This window comes from Camarhynchus parvulus, chromosome 1 (genome assembly GCF_901933205.1).
Source record: "Camarhynchus parvulus chromosome 1, STF_HiC, whole genome shotgun sequence".
NCBI classification, from domain to species: Eukaryota; Metazoa; Chordata; class Aves; order Passeriformes; family Thraupidae; genus Camarhynchus; species Camarhynchus parvulus.
Window position 1 is genome coordinate 61249577 of NC_044571.1, and position 15053 is coordinate 61264629.

At 48.1% G+C, this 15053-nt stretch overlaps 1 protein-coding gene and 2 non-coding genes across 3 annotated transcripts; all 3 read right to left on the reverse strand.

Annotated features, from left to right (window-relative positions):
* Positions 1-4911: 4911 nt before the first annotated feature.
* Positions 4912-5047, reverse strand: LOC115911850. Its single transcript, XR_004061302.1, has one exon. It is a non-coding gene; the product is annotated as a small nucleolar RNA SNORA31 (small nucleolar RNA).
* A 357-nt stretch (positions 5048-5404) lies between these two features.
* Positions 5405-10931, reverse strand: TPT1 (tumor protein, translationally-controlled 1). Its single transcript, XM_030962866.1, has 6 exons — positions 10759-10931; positions 10443-10516; positions 9609-9799; positions 8772-8877; positions 7349-7465; positions 5405-5932 (listed from the first exon to the last, which is right to left on the reverse strand). The coding sequence occupies exons 1-6, from the start codon at positions 10784-10786 to the stop codon at positions 5930-5932; spliced, it is 519 nt and encodes a 172-aa protein (XP_030818726.1). The 5' UTR covers positions 10787-10931; the 3' UTR covers positions 5405-5929.
* On the reverse strand, positions 5998-6127 carry LOC115911844. The gene has a single exon (XR_004061301.1). It is a non-coding gene; the product is annotated as a small nucleolar RNA SNORA31 (small nucleolar RNA).
* Positions 10932-15053: the final 4122 nt, after the last annotated feature.

Consider the following 15053-nt stretch of genomic DNA (forward strand, 5'->3'; position numbering starts at 1 on the left):
GAGGAGGAGGCTCAGAGGCATTCAGGTCTTATTCCCTGGCCCCCACATTTGGATTAATTTAAACTCTGGACTCACAGCGGTGATGAACAATTCCCTGCTGGTCTTCCCATGTGCTACTGTCTCTGCTCGATGCTGAACTCTGCTCATGCAGATGTTCTTGAATATTAGTGGTCAAAATGCTGCTTGGCGATTGGGTCCTACAGGCATGAGCAGAAGTTTCTGCGTGCTAAATGACATTAAATGAGATTAAAAGCATGTCCACTCTCCAGCCTTGCTTGACCTGAATGACCAGTTTGAGTCATTGGAAATTGCATACACAGTAAGCTCAGGCAATACCAGCAGGGACCTGAGACACGAGGTGACAGCCACCCCTTTAGAGATCCCCTGCTCACTCAACCTCCCTTCTCTTTCCCCCCCCGCCAGGGAAATTCTCCTCCAGAGGAGGAGAATCAAAGTAAAATTGCTATGTTGAGAAAGAACATTTTAATAACTGAAAATTAGTAAAATATAGTAGTAATGGTAAAAAATTATAAAAATGCTAATAAAAAGGGAAAAACAAGTGATGGACAATACAAGTGCTCATCACCCTCTGACTGTATGGGAGAACCCCCCTTGTGGGTAAGTCCCCCCCATTTATATACTGGACATGGCATTCTGTGGCATGGAATATCCCTGGTGAGCCCAGGTCCTTTATTCTAGCTGTGCTTTCCCCCCCCGTCCTGTTTCTTTTGCATCCCTTCTCCCTGGCAGCACATGAGACAACAGAAAAACGTCCTTGACTTAGGGTAAAAACGACTTAGCAGACAAACAACATTGGTATGTTACCAACACCACTCAGATTCTGAATCCAACACACAGCACTGTAACAGCTACCGAGAAGAAATTAACTCAGAAATTAGCACGGCTGAAAATCAGGACACGGGGTACCGAGATGGCACATGCTGCTGGGGGTGGCTGGCGGGCTGGGGCAGCTGCAGCTGGTGGGTGAAGGGCAGAGTTGACTCCCTGAAACACCTTTTTGTGGGCAGCATGAGGAAGCCCCAGGAGCTGCAGGCAGTTCTGTGGCTGCAGCAATCACACAGCTTGGGTACAGCACAGTTGTAGGTAAAGCAGCTAAAACCTCAGCCCTTGAACCAGACCACCCTAGTAGCAACAGTGGGGGTTTACTAGCTGAGGAGGACAGGAGTACCCAGCTTTAACATGGCCATTTTTCAACCACTCTGCTACAAATAATTTGGGAAGCTGACCTTTAAAAAACTTTCTCAACATCTATGTTCAAGGACATTCCCTACTAAAAAAAAAAAGTCAAACAGCTGCACTGCTTTGTGCCAGCACACCTGCACCTCGCTGAGAATAGGAAAAAAGAGGTTTTGCCTCTGAAATGCCAGCAGTGCTTCCTTCCTACTGCTGCTGGTTACAGATGGGGAGGTGAATCCCAGCTGTTAGCTCCCAGGACAAAGTGTGGGCTGCAGAGAAACAATGGTTCAGCATTTTATCAGGATGCCCAGCTGCTGCCACATTGGCAGTACTGGCATCACACAAACAAATGGTCTTTAAAAGGTCTTCAATGGTGTTTGGATCCCTTCTGCCTGAGGTGGAAGGTGATGAATGCAGGTCTAGTGGATTAAAATGCTCAGCAGCCATGTGCACCCTCAACAACATCCCACCCACTCATGTAGAACACACTGTCAGGGTTGCCAGCATTTGCTGGCACCCAAAAAAAGCTCCCTCAAGCCACCAGCCCTGGCCACAGGCACTTGGCTGTGATCTTTGCACAACAGCTACCAGCTGCAGCTTCCACCAAAAGGCAGCCAAGACACAGGCACTGCAAACCAGCAAGATTGTGCCCTTGTGAATGGATTTGGTACTGTTTAGGGCAACAACTTCCAGGCTTGGCTAGGGTTTTTGCCTCCTACGAAGATGTTTATTCCTGAGCTAATGAACATGATGTTTAACTGCTGCTCTCCCACTGCCACCTACAGTGACACAGAGATTTCCTGGTCCAGAGCAAAACATCCCAGCTTACAATGGTAGCGACACCCCAGGGAAGTGGCTACAGAGCTAAAGTGCAGATGGAGGTTCAGGAGCAGAGGGAGACATCCTATCTGCTCCTGAAGTGAGCACCAGAGTATGAGAAAGCAGAAGTATCTTGATATGGATACTATTGCTCTTTAATGAAAGCATCCTCCCTGAACAGCTGCCCACTGCCAAGACTGAAGTGGGCTGACCTGTGCCAGCTCAACAGCCAGGGACTTGCTTAGGAAAGCAGGCAAATTGCAGCTTTTCCATTTTTTTCCAAATTAAAAAAAAAAAACAAACACAAAAAACCCCAAAAAACAGTCTTATTTTTTTGGAAACAACCATGTCCTGTGCTTATTGTAACTGCCTTCTGGCTGTGAGCTAAACTGAGTGAAAAAAAAATTCACAAAAAAAGCCTCCAACACCAATCAAACCCAATTGTGTTTCCTACATACTTTCATTTAGAATCTTCCCTTTGGAGTTTCTCCCTCCTTGTGCCAAAGCCGAGGGCTGCACAAGACTCAGACCATCACCCACTTGGGCTCTGGCATCCACTCCCAGCTCAGTGGGCAAAGCTGGGCAACCCAGAGGGGCAGTGGGGGACACCAGTGCCTCTCCCAGCACACTAGTTGTTCCCTGCACTGCATGAACACCCCCAGGTCTGCACCCTTTCTCCTCAAAGCAGATGGCCAAGCAGCGAAATGGACATTAACATCAGTGAATGGGGCATGGAAAGTGTTTGGGGTTTTTTGCTTGCTTCCAGAGGGCAAAAATAGCACGAATTTGTAGATGAGGTAGCAAAGAATATTACTGTAAGACAATAAGCAGACATTGAGGGCAAAAAGTCAAGGAGACAATGGGACACGTGCCCAGGACAGCAGCTGCTTCCTTCAGCCCCAAGGCATCACTCCTTTAACCACAGAAGCCTGAAACTAGAAAGGCAGGTTTCTCTTTTTAAGCAAATCAACCTTCCTTCTCCTGTCAGCATCCAGCTCATAGTGGGTGCAGGAGTGGCCTCCTGGCCCCACAGAGCCTGAGACCCCAGCCAGGATAAGGGAAGTTTCTACCCAGCTGCTTAACCTGCTCCATCAGGCCCAGGGAAAATGCAATTTGGATCCTTCCCAAATCCACTGAAAGTATCTTTACAGGAATGCGAGATGCAAGCCTGATAAGCACATTTTAAAACAAGACTGGGCTGAGTGTTAAAGCTGTCCTTCAGTTCTGTATTTTAAGCAGCACCAAGCAAATTTGTTATCATGGGGGATTTTATCAATTTAGTAACTCCAAAGGTGTTGTCTGAAGTATGAAGATTTTCCTTTCCAAACCACTTCAGCTTTTCAGGCCCAGGAAAGAAACAGCTGCTTGAGCTGAGGATGGGCCGGAAGAAGAGGAATTACGCCATGAGGAAATACGCAGACTTCCTCCCCAGCACAGGGCTGCGTCATGGACTGTGGACATGTGCATTACCAGCATGGGCTCCCCTTCCCAGCATGCAGTGACTCCCACCTCTCCCTCAGCCTGGCTGCACAGCAGGCAGCCACCACGGCAGTGCAGCTGCGACAAGCACTGCCGCAGTCCTTCCCTGCCACACCCTCCCTGGTGCATCTGACAGACGTGATGCTGCAGAGCAGCAAAACTTATCCTGAGAAACTGAAGGCAGCAATGAATGTTTGGGAAGTGCAGTGAGCCCAGCAAGAACATTTCACTTGCAGCTCACTGAAGAAACAAACAAAATCCCACATCTCCAGAGCCTTTGAACTGACACTTCCTTACAGCAAGCTGAAAGGAGCCTTACCACCAGAGGCTGTGGTGTGCAGAAGAGCACACCTGCTTGGAGCACAGAACTCCCTAGTTAGGAATGTTTGCACACAGCAATTAAATACCCCAATGAGCCTGGAGTACAGACAGGATGACACACAATTTGCCATTCAACCAAGCAGCAAGGCTGGGCTCATCGTGCTTTGAAGAACCTGCTTTTCAAAGCAGTTCTCTATCTGTACACAGCTGCCACGTGGCAATTTGCTCCAGGCTGGTGCCCAGGGCTCCCAGCCCTGGCAGGACCAGCCAGCGGGGGGAGGAGTAATTTCTACTCCCATATATCAGCTCCAGAATTTTAAACATTGACTCAAAGGAAGTGGGAGCCAGGGCTATGAGGGACAGCACAGGCATACCAGCACTGCCCTGCCCAGACTAACTTTATTCAACTGAGGACTGTTTGCTCTCCCTCCCTCTCTTTTAATGTTTTCATTTTTAATGAAGATGCATCAGGAAAGGGAAGAGAACATCCTCACCCGGCCTCATTAAACATATCCTCTGCAAGAAAAAGCACAAGCTGCCTCACTGGCTTTATCTAGGCTTTGAATCTGCCTCCCAGCCTCAATGGGTGAAGCAGGCTACACCAAAATTGTACCTCATCCAGCACAGCTGACTCAAAATCCTTTATTAAAACAAGCTTAAAAAACAAAAAAAAAGAGTAAAACCCATACATGCGTATATATATATATATAAGTTCCCACAGAACTAAAATAGGGTGCATTTAACCAGACAGGAACCTCGGAGATAACTAGGGCAGGCTCCACTCCCTCCTCCAGTCTCTCACTCCTCCCAGCCTTCTGCCACATCTATCTCACCCCTGCAGAACCCCCCTCCACCTCCACCCTCAAGCACCAAGGGCCAAAAATTGACACAAGACAGCAAAGATGTGAAAACTTCAAAGGAGATAAACAGCAAGTGGGCCATGCCCTCCCCTTCCAGGCACCTTAACCTCCTATGCCTCTGCCATCACTGCAGCAGGAAAAAAGCTAATGATTAGCAGTCCAAGGCAACATCCCTGCTCAGGAACAGGGTCAGCAGCAACAGACATCCCCTTGGTCCAGGTGGGGCTCTGGAGGAATTTGTGTTCCTTTATTCAATCCAGACTGCCACCAGGTCAGACAGGCAGAAAGCGCAAGGAACCTGTTACTGTTGCATCTCAAAAGAGAACCTGAGAAGCAACAGTGTTTGCTCCAGGTCTGTCAAACAGATGCATTCCCTAACAAGGAACACAGCAGGAACGTAAGTTACACTCAGGTAAGTCCCAAGTACAGGCATTCACCTGGTTTGGAGGAAGTCTAGGGCAGAGCTTGGCCCTTCAAACATCACTCTCCAAGAGGCCAAGTACAGAAAAACCACAAATCCTGCAACTTGACTGAATTCTACTTCATATACTCCCCAACAGCTGTCAAATTCAAAGTACCACAGCCAAGCTGTGTTGGAAAACTGAGCCATTTCACCTTCTCTCCCCAGTATTCCCACTCAGCCTCCTGCCTTGATCTTGGAGACATACTGTAGCTCAAGAGAGGCTCAAGTGCTCTTGTCTGACAAAGCAGCTCAGCCAGCACTCAGCTTGAGTAGCACATATTCCATTCTGGGATGTTTTTGTTATTAATTTCTTATCTCTTCCAGACATAAGCCTCTGCACAATCAAAGAAGATGGTGGTCCACTCCATTATGACATTTCTTGGACTTTGCCTTATTGACATCAACCTGCTTTTGCACTCCAGTGCCACAGGGAAACTGTGAAATCTGTCTGGAAACAGTCCAGTTGTAGTGCTCTAGCACCAGCTGTGCTACTGACAGCATCAATCCATGGTGCAACCTCTCCTTCAAGTCACCTTGAGAGACACATCAGACCAAAAGACATCACCTAGAATGGGTTTAAATGAGTTTTATTTTAGACAACCTACATGATAGATGTTTTTTTGTTTTTTTAAACAATGCCTCCACTCCAAATCAGGGTCAAAATAAGTGAATAAAGCTCAAGATGACATCAGTCCAGTTAGACATTGCTGATTCCTGGTGTTGTGCCGATGAAGAAGAAACAGCAGCCAGCTATGAAGACAAGTGATCCAAAACCATACTGTTTGATTTGTTACTGAAACAAGAGTAGCAAGTGTTAGTTAAAGGTCACGACAGTATCAGCAAGTTTCTGTAACTTGTTTGTGTATTCCCTAATTCAATCTGGGCTGCCACAGTCAGGCAGGCAGAAAGCGCAAGGAAGTTATTTTTGCATCTTAGTGCAAACCAGGGAGCAACAGGAAAAGTGCTCATGGTCTATCAGAGGATGCTGATCATTTTTACAATTGTACAGAGCAACTGGCACCCATCAGCTGCTGAGCAAGCCAGGCTGAGCACTCATTCACACTCTTTCCTGCTTGACACACCAAGGTTCAGATTTCCCCTCAAGCATATCCTAAACAAGTACCAGAGCCTACAATGTATCCAGCTGCCTCTGAAAAAGCTGCACCAATAAGCTGAAGCAGGTTTTACTGCACATGGAAACACCTTGCTACTGTTCTTTCACTCCACATTTAAGTAGGTGGAGTTATCCAAACAACACATCCAAAAGGCGTGCCCCTGTAGAGGGATGTCTCCCCATAGAGGAGACGCACAGAAGCTTCTGCTCCCGGGAGGTGCCTTCCAGGTATCACCTGTTCCAGGGCCAGAAGACACATGCCCCTTCCATCAGGCTGTGGGAGGTGCTGTGTCTGTCTGGCCAACTGAAGTGCTCCTTTAAGTGGGCTACTGTTCCACACCAGAATCTGGCTCATCTTTACATGACTAGCATACCAGAAAGCCTGTGAGAGGCTTTACAGATAAATTTAGCTGTCTATATACAGACTTCACAAGTCCACAATGGGCAAAGCAACTGTTGATCCCCCACTGCAGTGAATTCCACAGGTCTCCAAGCAAACCAAAAACCCACAAGTGTTGAGATCCAAATACTATCTTGTGAGCAACCACATTCCAGACCACAGGAGTTCAGGTAGTTGGGAGATTCCAGATAGAAAAAGGTTAAGTACCTGGTCAAGTAATACTGTGTTCCCAAATTTAGGGCAATATTTAAACTGACAGTTCTTGTATAAGGCCATCAGATTAAGTGAAAGAAGATGGAATATGACCATGCAAGGTACTTCACAATTAACCCCCAGAAAAGGGATCCTAAGTAGAAGTGCTCAATTTCAGAGGACCTGCTCTTTAATCCAATGGTTTAAACCCATTCCTAATTACACACATCTCACCAGGGCCATCCCCTCTGCATTTCTTGGCCATTAAGTCACCATGAATCACAGCAGTGATAATACATCCCCTTTTAGTACAACTGAACAGTACTCAAAGTTTCAGGCACTTTGTATAATATTAAAGCACCAATCAGGCTGTACTTAAGACAATATTTGAAGTTTTCAAACTGGCAGCTACTGTTCAACTTTAACAGGGATACAGGAGAACAAGAGATGAAGGAGCTCACCATGTACTTGGGCACATTAACTCAGTTCAGTTCCATACTTACACATTTCTCGATTTCTAAGCCGTCCTTAAAGAAAATCATATATGGGGTCACACCGTCCTCACGGAAATCCAGGAGAGCTACCATTCCATCTGGATTCATGTTCTCCCCTACAAAGAACTTCAGAGGAATGTGTCTCTTAAGACATTTAATTGGCTAATGCCAGGAGAAAACGCCTTTTTATACAATACTTTTATATAAACAATGCAAAATCACCAAGCTCAGTGTAAGTCTCTCTGACCAGCCACAGGGATTTTCCTTCTCTGCAGCTTTTCCATCTTAGTGCCACCATGGCTGCCACACCAGAAGAAAGGGATGCCTTCCAGAAGGACCTTGACAGGCTGGAGAGGTGGGTCCATGGGAACCTTGTGAAGTTTAACAAGCCAAGTGCAATGCCCTATACCTGGGTCAGGGCAACCCCAAGCACAAATACATGCAGGGCTTGGGCACAGATTGACAGCAGCTCTCAGGAGAAAGACTTCGGGTGTTGGATGACAAATAAGCCAGTGTAATCCAGCACTGTGAGCTTGCAGCCCAGAAACCCAAACATCCAAAGAGGAGTGACCAGCAGGTCAAGGGACATGATTTTGTTCCTCTACTCTGCTCAGACCTCACCTGGAGTGCTGCATCCAGCTCTGGAGCTGGGATCCCAACACAAGAAGGATGTAGACCTGCTGGACCAAGCCCAGGTAGGCCACTGAGATGGTCAGAGGCCTGGAGCACCTCTCCTATGAGGACAGACTGAGGAAGTTGGGGCTGTTCACCCCTAGGGGCCCCAGGGAGACCTTACAGCACCCAGTACGTAAAGGGGGCTACAAAAAGTCTGGAAAGGGACTTTGACAGGGGCACATAGCAATAGGGCAACAGGGAATGACTTTGAAACTCCAAAGAGGATAGATTTAGATTATATATTAGGAAGAAATGATTTACTGTGCAGGTGGTGAGACACTGGCAGAGACTGACCAGAGAAGCTGTGGATGCCCCATCCCTGGAAGTGTTCAAAGCCAGGTTGGATGGGGCTCTGAGCAACCGGGTCTAGTAGAAGGTGTCCCTGCCCATGGCAGGGAATTGGAATGTGATGACACTTTTCAACCCAGTGCCTTCTGTGATTCAATAATTTTACCTTGTTGCTATGAACAGAGCAAGAGACAGCAAGGGCCAAAGTGATCTACCTTCCAAGTCTAACTGCACAGTCCCTGAATCACTATAACAACAGATGTAGCTAACTACAAGCATTACCAGCTGAAATGAGAAACAGCTAACAGTCTTTGGCTATTTCTCCTCCCTGACTCTCAGGGCCCCTAATACTCTCAAAGACTGTCAAGTTAGCATCCTCACAACTGGAGCCATCAAAATTCTCAACAAGATGTTCAGCAGATGAACCAATCACAGTTTATCAATACTGCTGTAAGGAGACATAACTTACCTGGTAGTTTTTGAAGTTGGCAAGGATGTGTTTGATTTGTTCTGCAGCCCCAGTCATGAAAGGCTTTACTCTCTCTGGCTTGTGTTCCTCAAGTCTGGCTTTGATTCTGGAAGGAGAAAGAAAAAATGCTCTGAAAACATGTTCTAGCTTAGTATCGTCATTGTCTGGCAGGATGCCATAGCAGCAACAGTCACCCAGCTACCTGTCAAACTTAGATTTTGCTTCCTTTCCCCCCACTTCCTCTCAAAGCCCTCAAATTTTAACTTAGTTTTTAAGTGAAATCACAGAACGGTACCTGCCACTCCTACCAAGGTCATTTTACAACCAGGCTAGCAATAGGCAAAAATCAGCAAGCCCTTTCCACAGCACCAGGAGTATCACCCACCCATATCACAAAGCTTTTTCACTTTCAGTATTAACCCCACTGAACACCACCCAACAGCTGTTACACCATGAACTCGCAAAAAGACCCATCACACACGGTTTTTCAGCTGTTTACATTGTCACTCTAGAAAAGCTTCAGAAGCTTTTCTTTACCACCTCGGTCCCTTCCACATGAAGGCCTGGCATGGAGAAATAGAAAACAGCAAGGCTACAAATAAGATCCAAAGCACATGATTAGGTCCTCTACCTCAGCCAAAATAAACAGATATTCCATCCCCCATTCTTTAGGGCCCCAGTTCTGCCAAGCATTACGACATTACTGAAGTTCACAGCCAGTTTCACACCTGTATCAGAATGAACATCTAATAGGAGTAAATCCAATGCTGTTTTTGCAATCTCAAGCACACAAAACCACTGCAGTCCAACTGAAAGGAAAAGCCTACCAACACTTACGCTTTCATGTAATCCTTTATGTACTTCTTGTAGGATTCTTTTGTGAAGCTGGTCTCCTGAAGGTGGTGGTTAATTACTATGTCAACACCAGTTATGACCGTGGCTTCTGTTCCATCTCCCTCAGGACCTTCAGCAGAGGCATTGCCACCAATTAGAGAGTCATCAATTTGACCCTCTGTCCTGGTGACCATCTAGATTTAGAGACATCAAAAAACTTAACGGCTCTGCAAAAAACCTTAGCACTACCACTCTTACACTCCTATGACCAACAGCAGGGCACAACTCGAGAGACACAGTTCAGTGCAAGGAACCAGACTGCAGCTTGGGCACTAATTTCCCAGTGATAGGAAAAGAGGGAATGGGTTCAAACTGAAAGACAGTAGGTTTAGATTAGATATTAGACAGAAAGTCTTTATGTGGGAGGCACTAGCAAAAGTTGCCCAGGAAACCCATGGATGCCCCACCTCTGGAAGTGTTCAAGGCCAGGCTGGATGGGGCTTTGAGCAACATGGTCTAGTGGACGGTATCCTTGCCCATGGCAAGGAGGTTGCAACTAGATGATCTTCAAGGTCTATTCCAACCCAAAGCGTTCTACGATTCTATGACTCCCAAGCACGACTCCCCCACGGTGCATAACCCAAGCTCCATTACACTCCAGCCTGCCTGACTTGCGCTCTCTCGGGCACCATCTACGGCAGCACGGGGCACTGGGCCAAGGTGAGTCTCTTTCCCTGCTCGGGCTCTTCGCAAGGAGACCACCCCCACTCCCCACCGGCCGTGAGTCACCGCGGCAACCCTTCCTCCCTCCCTCCTTCGGGAAGGGCGGGCACTCACCTTCCCCTCCACTTCCAGGCACAGGCCGTCCGCCACCTCCCGGATCTTGTAGATGTCCGAGAACATCTCATCCTCTGCAGGGACAGAGAAACGCACACACACACCCAGCCGCGTCAGCCTCCGCCTCCCGGCACCCACCACTTTCCCCCATCGCTCCCGCCCCCGGGCTCCGCGCCCCCCCCCCGCCCCGGCCCAGCCCCGCACATGCGCGGCGGCACCGCCGGGCCCAGCGCTCGGGCCCGGGCCGCGCTTCCCCGCTCCGAGCGCAGGCCCGGCCGCCCCTCCCAGCCGCGCCGCCCTCCCCCCGCGGCCTTACGGCTGATGCAGTCCCGGTAGATGATCATGGCGGCGGCGGGGGGCGGTGGGGGCGCGGGGTCTCAGCGCAGCGACCCGGGCGCGGGGCGGGAGCGGGGCGGAAAAGGGCCGAGTCAGCTCCTGCCGGGGCTCATATAGCGGGCACGGCCCCGCGCGTCACCGCGCACGCGCACTGCGCGCCGCCCCGCCCTCCGCCAGCGGCGCCCCCGCGCGGCCGCGCCCGGAACCGCCGCGCGAGGGGGCGCGAGCGCGGGGTTCCCGGCACGCGGGCCGGGGCAGCGCCACGGCGGCCAGAGCGGCCACCGGCACCGGCTCGGGGGGCTGTCAGTGCGCTGAGTCCTCCCCTCCGCCTCCTGCAGGATCAACTCACCGAGCGACCTCATAGGGCTTCCCCTCAAGGCCCTTGACCATCGTCATTGCCCTCCTTTGAACGCTCTAATAGCTGCTCCATGTCTTCCTTACATTGTGGCGTCCAGCACTCGAGGTGAGGCCCCAGCTCAGAGCAGAGCAGGACAGTCCCCTCCCTGGCCCGGCTGGCGATGCTGTGCCTGATGCACCCCAGGACACGGGTGGCCTCCTGGCTGCCAGGGCTCTGCTCAGATTCAGCTTGCCAGACGGGGAGCGGGGTTCCATCCTTCCCGAGTCAGAGGGGTCAGGGCTGGCAGGGGCCTCTGGAGAGCAACCAGTCCTAGCCCGTGCCAGAGCAGGGCTGGTGCCTCTCCCTCATTGCCTGTGGTTGCATTTCATGGGTTTCAACACCAATTTTCCTCTTACTCCTTATCTTTTAAGCTCTCAGTGACACATTTCTTTTTGTCTAACTTCTTATGAGGTGTCTGGGATGTGTGATCACCGGCTCTTTGCTCATTGCTCAGTCACTGAGCTGGGACGATCACATTTTCTCTTTCTTTTGCCAGTTGGTGCAAGATGGTACAGCTTTTGGGCACATCTATGCATCCTTTCTTTTTCCTCTTTTTTTTTTTTCTTCAGGGAGGCAATTATGTATATGTGCTCTCTTTTCCTTGTGTTGTATTAGGAAGCATCTTTGCACCCACATGTTCCAAACTAGCCTCCAATTTAACACAATTAGCCTCGTAAATCCACACACTGACTTTCCAAGGAGAAGTGTGCCCAGCTTTCCCCAAGCACCCTGGGGAAGCGCTGCTGCCCGTGTCCCACCACAGCCAGGGTGTCCCCTCCATGGGCAGCCTGACAGGGATGTGTCTCTGTGAGCTGTCCTGGCCATTTCCAGCTGCTGCCTCCTCACCATGATCCCAAAACGCTTCTGAGGGACTGTGGACCTTGAAAGGGCTGTGACATAGGGACACAGAAAGTCATTCTGTGTACATGGATATACATTTGTTCTACTGGGTTCTGGACCTCCTCCAAATAAGTGATATTTTCAGAACATTTATAGGGAAATAATTACGAAGCTGTGGGACTCTTCCTGTTATTACTCCCTCAGGGAAATTGAGTTGGATATCTTCAGAGGCACTGCTTATGCACTTGCGAAAGGGCTGGGGCAGGTATATTTTTCTTATAAGGGTAAGTGAGATTTAGCCCAGTAGTCAGGGTCGAGATGAAAGACAGAAGGGCAGTTATGCCTAGACCTCTTTTTTCCCCCTTTGGACTTACTTTTCTGCGGCAGCCTGTCACAGCTGAAACAAATCTAGACCTCACTTGAACTCTGATTCTTAAGAGACATTGATAAAATACCTTCAAAAGACATCATGGGATCTGAAACACTTAATGCTGCTAATGATCCTGGACTTGGCAGAGACATCAGGGCACAGGACACAATTCCCTGTCCCTCACCTTCCTAAGGCAGTGAATTGCTCATTGCTTTCCTTGTGTGTGCCAGTGGAGCTCCCTTTTTATTTCCTTCTTCCCTGCTCTTCCTTCCTTTGCTCCAGATATCAGTGCCCTTTTTTTTTTTAAGATGGTCTAGCTTCTTACATAATCTAATTCAATTTATAAGTTGTTCTCTGCTGGTTTTCACCTTCAAGACTACTGCTGCTATTTCAGGCCTGAAGAAGGGGCTTCTTCCCAAAAGCTTTTCCTTTTTTTTTTTCCTCAGTGGCAGCTGGCCTGATAAAAGATAGCCCCTCTTTTTACAAACCACAGTAAAAAAAGAGCAACTTACATCTTTAGCAGTGTGTTGAGTGACAGGGGAACATTTGGCTCCTTCTATGTAGTGTAATATGCAGCTAAAAACATCCAGTTAGTAGGTGTGCTTCAATTTAGTTTTATTTTCAATAGTCCGTTCTAGAAAAAAGGATATTTCTGCAGTAATCTGGAAACCTCTTACAAAGTCATCAGTTGACTCAATTTGCTGAAGTCAGGGTAGAAAGCCTTTAGCACAGTGTGATGGTAGATGGACGTTCAGGTTGCTTTGCCTTGCCTCTAGGTCTGTATTAAGAGTTGCAGGTGTAAAATGTGAGATGTCATTTAAAAATGCATCTGTTAAATGAGTCAAGGCTCCTGTGTGAACACCAATTTGATGTGGAGTTAAATCAGTATCAAGCTGAAGTTAACCATGTTTTAATTGGCATAGGCTTCACTGAGATACCAGTGCTGAAGTTTCCCTGTGATCCCATATAACCACAGAATTATGTTATGTGCTGATACTTTGTGAAATAGATTTGCAAATGCTTTTTCTTCCCCCCTTTTTTTCCAGAAACCATTTGAAGAAACCTTAGTGTTCCTTGCCTGCTTTCTTCCAGGCAGCCTCTTCAAGCATTTCTCGCATCCAGCCAGAATTGGATTCACATTTCAGAGTGATAGGTTAAAAATGTGGTCCCTCCCTGCCTCCACCTTTTTAGTTGCCGATTGACAACCAAAATGATGTGAGAAGTTTTCCTGATAGTGCACCTCACCTTTGGTGCTGTGTAAATCCCGAAGGACTGATTGAATCCTGTGGTTTATAGAGGAGTCTTCTAGCAGTATCTGAGGAGGATTTTCTAGGCAGGTGTCTGCAGAGTCTCGCAAGAAGCCTTTCCCATGGAAAGCCACTCCTCAGACAGTTGTCAATTACTGCAGTATTACTTCCATCAAGTATTGTGTGGATATGGCTGTGCTCAACTAATTGTGTCTTGGACTGAAGTGCCAGATGACAGCTGATACTACACCATTCTGTCCCTAAATAAACAGTTCATTTTCAGCCCTTGTGGCAACTCCCATGAGCTGTAAGAAAAGGGAGGGGATCCTGCCTTCAGCTTAGCCTCCTGCAGGGTGCAATCAGTGGAAATAAAGCAGAGGTGAGGCTGGAGGAAGAGAGGTGATACTGGGCTATGACATAGGGGATGGCACCAGTGTGTTCTTCTAACCTTTGTAAAAGGCTGTGAAAGTCACATCCAAGTGGTGATGTTTTACATCATTTGCCGGATGTGGGGAAGAGGATCCTAAGTACGCTTCTATATTTGCTGGTAGAAGGAAATTGGAAAAAATGAAGTTTAAAGGACTGATCAAGCCCTGGTGCTGCAGAGAGGCTGGCAGGGCAGTGTGTGCCCAGTACCCCCTTCCCCAGTGCATCTCCCAGCACAAAGGCTTTGGGAGAGAGGATGCACATGATCAACTCATGTCTTCACAAATCTGCCTGGAATTTAGGACTGAAACAAGGAGCTGTGACTCTGTAGCCCCTCTTTCAACACATACAGATGGAAACTGTAGCTTTTAATTGGTTTGCTCCAAGTTCTTTCCCCAGGGCATTTCCAGGCAATAAAGATTTGATCACTGTTTTTTACCCCTTCTTATTAATTGGGAATTGATCTTACAAAGCCAGGCCATCAGTTTGATTTTTTCAGGTGAGTTTATGATATGAATATAGTCAGTCTTCCAGTGCTTGGCAATCCTTCGTTTTGGATCTCGAGCCAAAATTCATAATTTACATTGGCAGTGTACTAAGCCAGAATCCCAGATCCCAAGATTAATATTTGAAAGAGTTGAGCTTTCATTATTGGTGTAGCTTATCTGCTCAGATCTATTCACGAATGATAGACCATATTAGACTGGACTAGATAGATGAAGGTATCCCAGACAAAGGCATCATTTTTAGAATACAAGGAAGGTCTTCGGTTGAGCAACAACCCCTCTTGCATTCACAACAAATGCAGGTGTTCTTACCTTGGCATTTTCAGTATTTACTGTTCCTCTCGCTGGCTGCTGCACTTCTGCGAACAGACACAGAGGTCACTGCGCAGCCACCAACCCCTTTTATCTGGGGCACTGCTCGCCCAAACCCTGCCCTGGGGAGGTGTGAGGCTGTCAGCCAGCACTGCAAATGCTGCATTTTAGGAAAAA